This window comes from Hypanus sabinus, chromosome 14 (assembly GCF_030144855.1).
Source record: "Hypanus sabinus isolate sHypSab1 chromosome 14, sHypSab1.hap1, whole genome shotgun sequence".
NCBI lineage: Eukaryota > Metazoa > Chordata > Chondrichthyes > Myliobatiformes > Dasyatidae > Hypanus > Hypanus sabinus.
This window is the reverse complement of record NC_082719.1, coordinates 8,561,499-8,575,427: the sequence shown is the minus strand read 5'-3', so window position 1 is coordinate 8,575,427 and position 13,929 is coordinate 8,561,499. Positions and strand designations below refer to the sequence as shown.

Genomic DNA, 13,929 nt, shown 5'->3' with positions numbered 1-13,929 from the left:
TGAAGCTTCCTCAGAATTTTACTCGAGTATGGTTTACTTTCTTACCCCAAATCACTGAATGGGGCAATTTGCTGGAATTGATGGCAAAATGGCCAAGTTTGCAGACAATATGAAGATAGATGATGTTGAGGAAGCAGGGAGGCTGCATAAGGACATAGCCAAATTAGGAGAATGGGTAAAGAAGAAGCAGATGGAGTAGTGTCAGGAAGTATATGGTCATGCACTTTGATAGATGGAATGAAATCATAGATTTTCTAAATGGGAAGAAAATTCAAAAATTTGAGTTACAAAGGGACTTGGGAGTCCTTGTGCAGGATTTATTAAAGGTTGAGTTGATGGTGAGGAAAGCAAATACACTGTTAAAACTTATTTCGACAAGACTGGAACATAAAAGCGAAGATGTAATGCTGAGGCTTTATAAGGCACTGTTGAGACCTCACTTGAAATTGTGAGCAGTTTTGGCCCCTTTTCTAAGAAAGTGTGCTGACATTGGAGAACGTTCAGAAGAGGCTTACAAGTCCAATTCCAGGAATGAAAGTTAATTTTATGAGGAGCGTTTCATGGCTCTGGGCCTGCACTCACTATGGTTTAGAACAAAGAGGGGGGGAATCTCATTGAAACCTATTGAACTTTGAAAGGTGTAGATAGAGTGGATGTAGAGAGGATGTATCCAGTAGTGTGGGAGTCTAGGACCAGAAGGTGCAGCCTCAGCATGGAGGGACATCCATTTAGAGTGGAGATGAGGAGAAATTTCTTTAGCAAGAGGATGGCGAAGCTGTGGAATTTGTTGCCATGGGTGACTATGGAGCCCAGGTCATTTGGGGTATTCAAGGCAGAGGTTGATAGGTTCTTAATTAATCAGAGCATGGAAAGTTACTCTGAGGAGGCAGGAGAATGGGATTGAGAAGGAACATGCAGCAGCCATGAGACAGCATAGCAGAATTGATGAGCCCAATGACCTAATTCTACTTCCATCTCTTATGGTGCTGGGTCTATGAGCAGTTTCCAAGGCACCAGTACTGGGGAATTTCACCTGGCTCATGCGTTGCTTTAGGATGCTATACAGAGTGCACCAATATGTTGGCAGAATCTGTCAACAAGTTCAGGACATTCAGGTTTGGATGTGGAGATGAGCCAAAGTCCTAAATATACATTTACAGAGGTAAATGTTAGCAATTCACAATTATATATGGCCTGACCTTTCTCAAGTATACATTTTAGTACTTGAATAAATGCATCATTGTACCTGTGTGGCTTCGAATGTGTACACGCAACGTTCCATTGCTGGCAAATTTCTGTCCACAGTATGGGCAAATCTTCTCTTTCTCTCCAGTATGTGTCTGAAAGACAGAAGGTAATATTCTTTTAATATCAAAAGCAAAGGCAATAAAGATGAAGGTAACATTCAATGTTTCGGGAACATCCCTCTGCCAGCATATTACCTCAGTATCCATTTTTTGCATTATTTAATTATTCACTGTACTAACTTGTGGTATTTTCTTAAGCCTGCACTGTACTGCTGCCACAAAGCAACAAATTTCACAGCCTACGTCAATGACAATAAACATGATTCTGATTCTAAATATTTAGACTGCACTTCACACACATATTTTGTGATTCTGACATGGTCACAATGTGATCAAGTTTGTGCTTTGTTTTCTGTAATCTGTGTAGGAAACACTAGCAAATATGAATAAACACTGACATAAAAAGATGATGAGTTCTTTGACTAAAGACTCCACGAAAGAAACTTTATTCAGAATCTTTATCAAAAAAAAATTACTAGGTTAACAGACTTTGAAAATTTGGTGGCATTTTCTATTGTGCTTATATACAGTGCCTACAAGAAGTATTCACCCCCTTTGGAAGTTTTCATGTTTTATTGTTTTACAACATTGAATCACGGTGGATTTAATATGAAAAAACAAATCATCGCGTAATTAGATCACTGTGTGCAGTCAAGGAGTTTCAATTGATTATAGTAAAAATACACCTCTATCTGGAAGGTTCAACTGCTGGTGAGTCAGTATCCTGGTAAAATCTACACCATGAAGACAAAAGAACACTCCAAGCAACTCCACAAAAAGTTTATTGAAAAGCAGGAGTCAGGAGCTGGGTACAAGAAAATTTCAGTAACAGTTAAGTCAATCATCAAGGAATAAAATATGGCACAGCTGTAAATCTGCCTAGAGCAGGCCCTCCTCAAAAATTGAGTGACCATGCAAGAAGAGGTCGAGTGAGGGAGGCCACTGAGAGACCTCTGACAACTCTGGAGGAGTTACAAGCTTCAGTGGCTGAGATGGGAGAGACTGTGCACTTGACAACTGTTGTCCAGGTGCTTCACCAGTTGCAGCTTTATGGGAGAGTGGCAAAGAGAAAGCCACTGTTGAAAAAAAAACTCAGATGACATCTTGGCCAGAGTTTGCTAGAAGCATGAGAGTGAATCTGAGATCAGCTGCAAGAAGAGTCTATGGTCTGGAGAAACCAAAATAGAGCTTTTTGGCCATCAGACTAAACACTATATTTGGTATAATCCAAGCACAACACATCATCAGAAACATATTATCCCTACCCCGTGAAGCATGGTGGTGGCTGCATCTTGCTGTGGAGATGCTTCTCTGCAGCAGGACCTGGAAGTCTTGTGAAGGTAGAGGGTAAAATGAATGCAGCAAAATACAGGGAAATCTTAGAAGAAAACCTGATGCAGTCTGCAAGAGAACTGTAACTTGGGAGAAGATTGGTTTTTCAGCAAGACAATAACCCCAAGCATAAAGCCAAAGCTACACAGGAATGCTCTAAGAACAATAAAGTTAACACGTCACACATCACCTGGTGTTTCTCACTACTCTCCCCCCACCTTTTTTCCTCCAGTGCTGCCAAAAGGATTCAGCCAGAAACGTTAACTGTACCTTCTTCCATAGGTGCTGCCTGGCCTGCTGAGCTCCTCCAGAATTTTGTGTGAATTACTGCCAAATTTGCATCTACTGAACACTAACTTGAAGTGGGTGAATACTTAAGCAATCAATTATTTTGTGTTATATATTTTTAATTAATTTAGATCACTTTGTAGAGATCTGTTTTCACTTTGACACAAAGTTATTTTCTGTTGATCAGTGTCAAAAAAAACCCAAATTAAATCCACTGTGATTCAATGCTGTAAGATGAAATTCCAAGGGTGGTGAACACTTTTTACTTGCACTGTAAATTAGTCACAAAGGATATCAGGATTAATTTTATTCCAAATCAATGGAAAATTTTAAGTTTAGCAAGAACATTCCACATCCATGAGTGTGTTATACACAAAGTGAGACACATTGGCTTCACACAATACTGGACCTAATGTGCAATGCTAAATAAGCAAGACAATCTATAATATACAGTATCTATTGTATGGATCTATTTTTTTAAGAGCAATGATGCCACCCCCCTCACTTAACACCGCGTATTGATTTGTTGTCTGCACATGCACATCTCTCTCTCTCTCTCGTTGCAATGTGAATACACTAGTTATAGCCATCTCCCACGTATGTGTCTTTATTTAATCGATATGTGGTGTGCACAGACAAAGCAAACTGGTGAAGAGAACAAACCTAAATGTCAGAGAATATCATGAACTGCACGGACAGTTACGAGACGAGACAGCAAGAGTTAAAACAGCATGCGAAAGCCGAGGGACATGTGAGTAATAGTGAAAGACGCGCCGAATTCAAAATGAAAATAACGTGGCAGTGGCTTCAGTTGGGAAAGTTCACGAATTTGATAGCACGATTGAAGTCTTATATCAAGTGGGTTGAATTGTAACGTGAACAAGGTGGAGGAGTAAAAGAAAGCCCCTACACATCTTAGCTTATTGGGTAAAGTCTCTTACGCAACTTAGTAACCCCTGCAAAGCCAGCAAGCAAGATGTTCGACGAAACTGTTACAATTTTACAAAATCATTTGTGCCCGAAACTGCTGGTAATAGCTGAGAGATTCAGATTTTACAAAAGGAACCAGACAAAAGACGAAAGCCTTTCTGAATACAATGCAGAACTGCGCAAACTTTCCCAGTACCGTGACCTTAGAGACAGACTTGCTGATGCATTAAGGGACAGGCTTGTATGTGGCATGCATAGTCAAAACACTCAAACAAGGCTACTGGCAGAAAGAGACCTAACCTTAGAACGGGCATTGACCATTGCAATATTATTGGAGACTGCAGCAAAGGATGCAGAAGAACCACAGAAAAGGAGGTTAGAATGTGAAATGCACAATATGTCCCTGAATGGCGCAAAAAGCCAAAAATGTTATCAATGTGGCAAATCCTCCCATGATGCAATTGACTGTTGGTTCCAAGAAAAAATGTGCAGAAAGTGCCACAGACAAGGTCACATAGAGAGAGTGTGCAAGGCAGACAAAAAGCACAACGGAGTGAAAAATCTCAAACAAAGAGCTAAGCAAATGAATAAAGTTACTGAATACAAAACAGAATCAGACAACATAGAGACTGTCAAAGGTGAAACTGCATAGTATAACTGAAACAGATCACAAAATGATCTGGATCACAATAGATGTGTTCTGTGTAAAGCTGAAAATGGAGCTGGGTATGGGGGTCAGCTTTGTCCATAATTCCAGAGGCTGACTGCAACAGACAGTTTTCTAAGAGAACATTAGAGAAGACCTCAGTAATTTTAAAGATTTACACAGGCGTAAAAGTGTCTTCAAAGGCAAACTGAAAGTAAATGTGACAGAATGTGGCCAAACATAGCAGTTAGAGCTTTATGTATTGAAAAGTAGAGGGCCAGCACTTTTCAGATGTGAATGGTTGAGAAAAATCCAACTAGGCTGGCTGTCAATCAAAGCTGTCAATGTAACATCAACAGGCAACTGCAGCTCAAATGGTAGCACTAACCAGAGACCAGCCCAGATGTATAATGCTAATCAGAAGGAGTTTGAGAAGGGGAATAGATAAAAAGATCGGAGATTTCGCCAAAAGCAGTTTGGGATGCCAAAAAGTTCACAATACACCCCCACAGATACCGTTACACCCGTGGGAATAGCCATCTTCACCATAGCAAAGAGCACATATTGATTTTACTGGGCCATTGTGGAGTCCATTTTTCTGATTGCTGTGGATGCTGGTCAAAGTGGCTGGAGGTTATACCAAACAAGTCATACCACCTCAGCAAAGACTGTCTCCACTCTGAGGACTATCTTTGCTAGAAATGGTTGGCCAGAACAAATTGTGAGTGACAACAGACCACAATACACATCAGAAGAATTCCGACTATTCATGAAAAAATAGCAGACATTTTAAGCTAGTTCCTCACCACCCAGCAGTGAATGGGTTAGCTGAAAGGTTTATCCAAACTGTTAAGAAGTCCATTAAAGCGACAGACAAGGATGACAATTCTCTACAGCACAAGGTGGATTGGAACTCTGTTCATGTTATGACAAATCAAACACCTGCAAAGATGTTCATGAGCAGGAATCTGCCATCTCACGTAGACATCCTGAAACCAGATCTACGGAGGGAAGTGCAGAAGAAACAGTTCAGTCAGTTGCCAAGTGAAGCAGCAAGGATCTTTGAGATTAAACAGGAAGCCCTAATGCATGAATACCGAGAGGACAAGAGGAATATGAGAGCTGCATGAACTGGACCACTGATGTACACAGTGGATGTTGGAGATCAGACATGGAGACGTCATGTGGACCAGATACTGGATGCTCAACTGAAGAACAACTTGAGTCGACTGCATCCAACAGACAGACACATTACAGTCCTGAGACTGACCTCTCAGTGATAATGTCACCAACAGCAACGTGACATCAGAAACCGAGAATGTTGTCTTAGACAAGATGCCTACTAAATCCTATGCCACTCCACAGGTCCAGAGGCGCAACAAGCACTTTATTGTTACAAGACACCTGCCAAACCTGATGCCACTCCACATATCCAGAGGCGCTATCCTTAAAGATCACCACTCAAAAGACTGAACCTTAGAACTGTGAAGTTGTTATGGAATGTTATTGTGAAAGCATACTTATTTTTTGGAATATGGGTTTATGAAAGGGAAATTGAATGTTTGATACATACAGTTTTATGTTACGTTAATCTATAGGGGTAGCAAGTGTAATGTATGGATCTATTTGTTTAGGAGCAAAGACCACCCCACCCCAACACTACATATTGACCTGCTGTCTGTGCATGTGCTGTTGTCTACACATGCGCATTGTTCTCTCTCTCACTGCAATGTGAAAATACCAGTTAAATCCATTTCCCACATGCATGCTTTTATTCAATCAATATGTAGTTTTGCTTCCAAAACATGGACTATAACACCAGAACTCCAAAGAAACTTAGAAGCAACAGAAATGTGGTTTCATAGAAGAATGTTGAAAATATCATACAGAGATAGGGTAACTAATGAGAAAGTACTCCAACGTGCCCAAACAAAAAGATCTTTAACGAGAACATTAAATGAGAGGAAACTTAATTTCCTGGGCCATGTCATCAGAAAGGGAGAAATAGAATGCCTTACACTACAAGGCCGTATGCCTGGGAAATGCAGAAGAGAAAGGCAAAGAAGAAAATATATGAACACTGTGAAAGAACTAACAGATCTAAGTGTACGAGATATCATTGGTGCTGCGTGGATGATCGCCCAAGCATGTAATGCGCAAGGCACATGAAGAAGAAAATGTAGTTGTACACAGACGCAATATCAATTCACAGATAAAAACTATGTGGATGTCAAGGTTTTCGATTTCATTATAGTATATTTTGCTTCATTATCATTCCCTGATGTTGTCTGAGTCATGTCTGTTAGCTACTCTTGATTCTAACCAACTATCTTCCCAGAAAATCCATTTCTTAGCTGAGCCTGAATATTTCAGAAATAGGAATCGAACTGACCATCTGCTGAGGTGCAATCAGTACATGCTGAAGATTCAGAAGTACCTATGGAAAAGAGTGCAGTTGATGTTTCGGGCAGAGACCCTTTGGCAGGCCAACTTAAAAGTTCCTTCTCCCAGAAAGTTAATCTGATCAACCATTCTAGTTCCCCCACTCCCATCACTGTATGCTGAACACTTTAAGCCACTTTTTATAGTGCCCTTTACATTATAAATATATGGTTTTTATGTATTATCCACAAATTATTCTATATCAATACTTTAACTTTATTTTTTATATAATTTTTTATAATTATATTGAATTATGTTGAATGCTGTTTTGTTTTGTTGCATGTTTGCTCTGCCCAGCCACCACAGCAAATTTCTAATACATGTAAAATGTATGTGGTGAATACATCTGATTTTTGATTCTTTACACTACCAGCATCTCAGATACCTTAGATTTCATAGGTCCAACTTGATGATCAAGTTCTGCTGAGCTTTCTCTGTTCTAACTTATTTCTGCATTTCACCTGAAGCATCATTAAAACTGATGTTTAATAAGTTACAGCACAGAAGATGCCACATCACAAGAACACGGTGAATGTTGTGTGCAGCAGCTGTGTACTGCTTGGTGTTTGAAGTGGCTTCTAATTTAGAAGGTAATATTTATACTTTTAATTCCAGAAGATAAATTTTGAGTCCAAATTTTAACTAAGGTGCTGTATTCATTGAGGGCTAATTTTAATGTGATTCCATATACCATGACATTTTCATTGTCATCACCATGGAAATGGAAATTCTATTCATTCTTAATAGCAAATGAAATCTGACACCTAATTCATTTTTAACTGATCCCTGGAGCTATAGATGCTGAAAGAATTCTATTATTATATGAGCAATGCAAACCACACAAATCATATTTTTTTTAAATTGACCATTGCAGACATTAAGGTCTATAGATTTATGGCTCTTATAAATTACTCTTCTAAGAATATATTTTAAGTTATAGATTTCAGTATAAGCTGCAAGATGACATTTCTGAATACAAATGTGATTTGATAAATTTAATGCAGCTTCAGATTGGAAATACGATTTATAAAAGGATATAATAGTGTTGTCATGAAAAATTCAATGTATGAAATTTTAATAACACATCCTTTGAACAAAGTACAATTATAAAATTTGTCCCTCTAAACAGGAATCATGTCCAGTTATGGAGGTATTTAACATGACCGTAGACTGTGATGGAAGCAAAGATCTACATAGCTTCCTTGTCTGAAATATGCAACGGCAGATAATCTTACACTGCAAATTCCACTCATTCAGGTATCTAATCTTTTTAGTACATTTTTCAAACATTGAGTGGAACTAAATAACCAACATCACTTTCAACAAAATCTCAACTGAAAGATGCATACATCAACATAACACTCCTAATGCTTGATTATTTTTAAAGATGTGGAAAAATGGTCTCTAATATTAGTAGGATTAGTTTTGATTCTATGTAATTACAAATCAATTGCCTACAAACACCCAGGTAAAAGTTCTGGATGCAAATACATGAAGATACCAGATCTTAAATAAGGCCCAGTGCAACAACTGGTGGGACCAACATTACCTGGGAGCTACCACCCAGGTAATGTTCTGAGGGAAGAGATTCTGTGTTGACTGCAGGGTACATAATAAGAGATGCAACATATCTACCATTTTCCAGGTACTCCAGCCCCTTTTGGCCACTCTAATAATTTTCATCAGAATGGTACAATGTGGCATCAAAACAAATCAGTTTTTTTTTAAAACACACACATCAGCTGAAATTCTTTGTGGATTTAAATAAAACATCGTTGTAAGTGGAATTAATTTTAGACAGTGTGACATGTAATCTTCATCAATGTTAGAAAATTAACTTTCAGAAATCGCCTTATATTGCTTTTTCTGTAATAGCAATTAAAAATAAATCTTGTTAAACAGGGCAAATAGCACCCATTACTTGCACTCAATTCCTCCTGGTTGTAAAAGTAGTTTTTGGACAGACGGCCTGTGCACAGAAAATGAAACAAAAACAGAAGGAATTTCAGCAGGCCAGGCAGCATCTATGGAAAAGAGTACAGTTGATGTTCAGGCAGAGACCCTTCAGCAGGACTGGAGAAAAAAAAGAAGAGGTGTCAAGAGTTAGAAGGGAGGGGAGGAAGAAACACAAGGTGTTAGGTGAAACAGGGGTGGGGGGGTGAACAGGGTAAAGTAAAGAGTTGGAAGCTAATTGGTGAAAGAGATATAGGGGTGGAGAAGGGGGAATCTAATAGGAGAGGACAGAAGCTCATTGAAGGAAGAAAAAAGGGGGAGGAGGACCAGAGGAAGCTGACGGGCAAGCAAGGAAATAAGGTGAGAGAGGGAAAAGGTGATGGGGAATATAGAAGAGGGGGGCATTACCGAAAGTTTGAGAAATCAATGTTCATGCCACCAGACTGGAGGCTATCCAGATGGAATACAAGGTGTTGCTCCTCCAAACTAAGTGTGGCCTCATCACAACAGTAGAGTAGGCCATGAATGGACATGTCAGAATGGGAATGGGAAGTGAAATTAATCTGGGTGGCCACTGGGAGATCCTGCTTTCTCTGGTGGATGGAGCGTAGGTGCTCAATCAATCGGTCTCCCAATTTACATCAGGTCTCATTGATACATAAACAGGCCACACCGGGAGCACCAGATACAGTAGATGATCCCAACAGACTCACAGGTGAAGTGTCGCCTCAACTGGAAGAGCTGTTTGGGCCCCCATTGATAGTGAGGAAGGAGGTATAGGGGCATGTGAAGCACTTGTTCCACTTTGAAGAATAAGTGCCAGGAGAGAAATCAGCGGGGAGGGACGACTGAACAAGGAAGTTGCGTGGGGAGCAGAAAGCAAAAATTGGGGCAGGGGAGGGAAAGGTGTATTCGGTGGTGGGATCCCACCGGAGAAGGCAGAAGTTACAGAGAATTATGTGCTGGACGTGGAGGCTGGGACTCCCACACCACCATTATTGCTTAAAAACAAATAGATGTTATTCCACCAACATAAAGAATGCAGTAAAGATTTACAAAATTATGAAAATGTTGGAAAGACAAAATAGTTGCCGTTAAATAAAATTTAAGCAACACATAAAAATGCAGGAGGAACTCAGTCTGTCAGGAAGAATCTTTGAGGGAAATGAATAGTTGATGCTTCAGACCAAGACCCTTCACCAGGACTGGATCTGAAGGGGGCAATGGCCAGAATAAAAAAGTGAGTGGAGAGGTAGGAGCACACTGTGGCAGGTGACAGGTTATAGAGAATTACAGCACAGAAACAGGACTTCAGCCCATCTAGTCCATGCTGAAACCATTTAAACTGCCTACTCCCAACAACCAGCACTGGGACCATAGCCCTATTGTCCATGTACCTATCCAAACTTCTCTTAAACGTTGAAATCACGCTCACGTAAACCAATTGTGCTGGCAGCTCATTCTACACCCTCACAACCCTCTGAGTGAAGATGTTTCCCTCATGTTCCCCTTAAACTTCTCACCTTTCTCCCTTAATTCATGACCTCTGGTTGTAATCTCACCCAACCTCAGTGGAAAAAGTCTGCTTGCATTTACTCTATGTCCCTCATAATTTTATGTACCTCTATCAAATCTCCTCTCAATATTCTACAATCTAAAGAATACAGTCCTAACCTATTCAATCCTTCCTTATAACTCAGGTCCTCCAGACCCAGCAACATCCTTGTAAATTTTCTCTGAACTCTTTTAACCTTCCTTATATCTTTCCTGTAGGTAGGTGACCAAAACTGCACACCTAAAAATAGGCCTCACCAATGTCTTATACAACTTCAACATAACATCCCACCTTCTGTACTCAATACATCAATTTATGAAGGCCAATGTGTCAAAAGCTTCCTGTATGACCCTATCTACCTGTGATGCTGCTTTCAAACAATTATGTACTTGTATTCCTCCATGCCTTTGTGTTCACTCTGCAAGACCTACCCTGGTTGGTTCTACTAAAGTGCAAAACCTCACACTTATCTGTATTAAAATCCCATCTGCCATTTTTCAACTACCAGCTAATGCATATCCCTCTGCAAACCATGATAGCCTTCCACATTGTCCATGACACCCCCAATCTTGGTGTCATCTGCGAATTTGTTGATCCAGTTAACTACATTATCAACCAGATCATGGGTATAGATAGATAGCAAACAACAAAGAATCCAGCACTGATCCTTGCGTCACGTAACTAATCACAGGCCTCCTGTCAGAGAGGCAATCATCTTCTACTACTACTCTCTGGCTTCTCCCAAAGAGCTAATGTCTAATCCAAAGGTGAATCCAGGAGAGGGTGGGTGGTTGGGCAAGGGGGAATGAAAGCTCCCCCTCCTGGTTTAAATCTTCCATCTTCTAGGAGTAGAAGGTGGAAGAGCTACAGAACTGAAGACAGAATCTGATATGAGAGGACAGTGAACTATGGAACAATGGGAAGGTGATGGGAAAGAGAAAGGTGATGATGGGCAGGTCAGGAAGGTGGGGGAGAGGAACAGAAGGGTGAGAGGGCCATAGGAAAGAGATAAAGGGTAATGGTCACCACAAGCTAGAGAAATTGATGTGACACTGTCAGTTTGAGGCCACCATGACGGAATATGAGGTGTTGCTTGGCCTCTTTGGGGCAGCGCAGAAGACGATGGAAAGACAAGTTAGTGTGGGAATGGGCAGTGAAATTGAAGTGGGTGGTTACCAGCAGATGCTGGCTGTTGTAGCAGACAGACCGAAGATGCTCAGTGAAGTCATCCTGTAATCCACATGTAATGTAATGTAAACAGCATGATAACTTCAGTTCTGTGGAGGTAGATAAATCCCCAGGGCTAGATGGTCTGCATCCCAGAGTGCCTAAGGAAGTAGCCCAAGAAATAGTGGATGCATTAGTGATAATTTTTCAAAACTCTTTAGATTCTGGATTAGTTCCTGAGGATTGGAGGGTGGCTAATGTAACCCCACTTTTTAAAAAAGGAGGGAGAGAGAAACCGGGGAATTATAGACCGGTTAGTCTGACATTGGTGGTGGGGAAAATGCTAGAGTCGGTTATCAAAGATGTGATAACAGCACATTTGGAAAGAGGTGAAATCATTGGACAAAGTCAGCATGGATTTGTAAAAGGAAAACCATGTCCGATGAATCTCATAGAATTTTTTGAAGATGTAACTAGTAGAGTGGATGGGGAGAGCCAGTGGATGTGGTATATTTAGATTTTCAAAAGGCTTTTGACAAGGTCCCACACAGGAGATTAGTGTGCAAACTTACAGCACACGGTATTGGGGGTATGGTATTGATGTGGATAGAGAATTGGTTGGCAGACAGGAAGCAAAGAGTGGGAATAAACAGGACCTTTTCAGAATGGCAGGCAGTGACTAGTAGGGTACCGCAAGGCTCAGTGCTGGGACACCAGTTGTTTACAATATATATTAATGATTTAGACGAGGGAATTAAATGCAGCATCTCCAAGTTTGCAGATGACACGAAGCTGGGCGGCGGTGTTAGCTGTGAGGAGGATGCTAAGAGGATGCAGGGTGACTTAGATAGGCTAGGTGAGTGGGCAAATTCATGGCAGGTAAAATTTAATGTGGATAAATGTGAGGTTATCCACTTTGGTTGCAAGAACAGGAAAACAGATTATTATCTGAACAGTGGCCGATTAGGAAAAGGGGAGGTGCAACGAGACCTGGGTGTCATTGTACACCAGTCATTGAAGGTGGGCATGCAGGTACAGCAGGCGGTGAAAAAGGCAAATGGTATGTTGGCATTCATAGCAAAAGGATTTGAGTACAGGAGCAGGGAGGTTCTACTGCAGTTGTACAAGGCCTTGGTGAGACTGCACCTAGAATATTGTGTGCAGTTTTGGTCCCCTAATCTGAGGAAAGACATTCTTGCCATAGAGGGAGTACAGAGAAGGTTCACCAGATTGATTCCTGGGATGGCAGGACTTTCATATGAAGAAAGACTGGATCGACTAGGCTTATACTCACTGGAATTTAGAAGATTGAGGGGGGATCTTATTGAAACGTATAAAATTTAAAGGGATTGGACAGGCTAGATGCAGGAAGATTGCTTCCGATGTTGGGGAAGTCCAGAACGAGGGGTCACAGTTTAAGGATAATGGGGAAGCCTTTTAGGACCGAGATGAGGACAAACTTCCTCACACGGAGAGTGGTGAATCTGTGGAATTCTCTGCTACAGGAAACAGTTGAGGCCGGTTCACTGGGAGGTTAGATATGGCCCTTGTGGCTAAAGGGATCAGGGGGTATGGAGAGAAAGCAAGTACAGGGTTCTGGATGGTCAGCCATGATCATACTGAATGGCGGTGCAGGCTCGAAGGGCCGAATGGCCTACTCCTGCACCTATTTTCTATGTTCCTATGAGATCTCACCACAGTGGAGGAAGCCACACTGGATGCAGTAAGTGACTCTGACAGAATATCACAAATTGCTTTCCAACCAGTGAAGAACAGATGGGGTAGAAAAGGTGGCAAACAATTTGCACATAGCAATAGCCCAAAAATGAGACAATGATAAAAATCAATGCGTTGTTGACACAAACACAAGGAAAAACATTCCGTGTAATGTAACAGCATGATAACTTCAGTTCTGTGGAGGCAGATGTGGCCTCAGTTTAATATCCTGTTGAAAAGTTATCAAAGTTGTGGCACAGTGCACTTGGTGACAGTCCAGACTATATCTTCAACGCTCTGTAGCTGAACTTCAACTCAGAGCTGAAAGTGCTGGTGCCTTGGCTCTGGAGGAGATATGGTACATTTGTAAATAACATTTCAGTCATGCTGTTGAGCCACTGAAATAGGTAACTCATCAAATCACTTCTCCACTTCATCAGGCTGACACAAGTGCCAAATCTCAACAGTATTCTCCAACCCTTAAGCCCAAATCCCAGCAATCTGTGAGCTATTCAAGTAGACAACTCCCAGAGTATAAATTACCTGCTAGAGTCATCAGCAGTTCCCCTGGACAAACTTGAATAATTGCATCT

General features: G+C 40.9%; 1 protein-coding gene across 4 annotated transcripts in view; it reads right to left on the bottom strand.

Moving 5' to 3' along the window:
- The window catches only part of prdm5 (PR domain containing 5), a 305,611-nt gene that overhangs the window by 119,636 nt on the left and 172,046 nt on the right, over window positions 1-13,929 (bottom strand). For all 4 annotated transcript variants that reach the window (XM_059988749.1, XM_059988750.1, XM_059988751.1 and 1 more), the window contains one exon: window positions 1,247-1,340. In XM_059988749.1, the coding sequence (XP_059844732.1) occupies window positions 1,247-1,340 (94 nt within the window). The remainder of the gene's footprint in view (window positions 1-1,246; window positions 1,341-13,929) is intronic.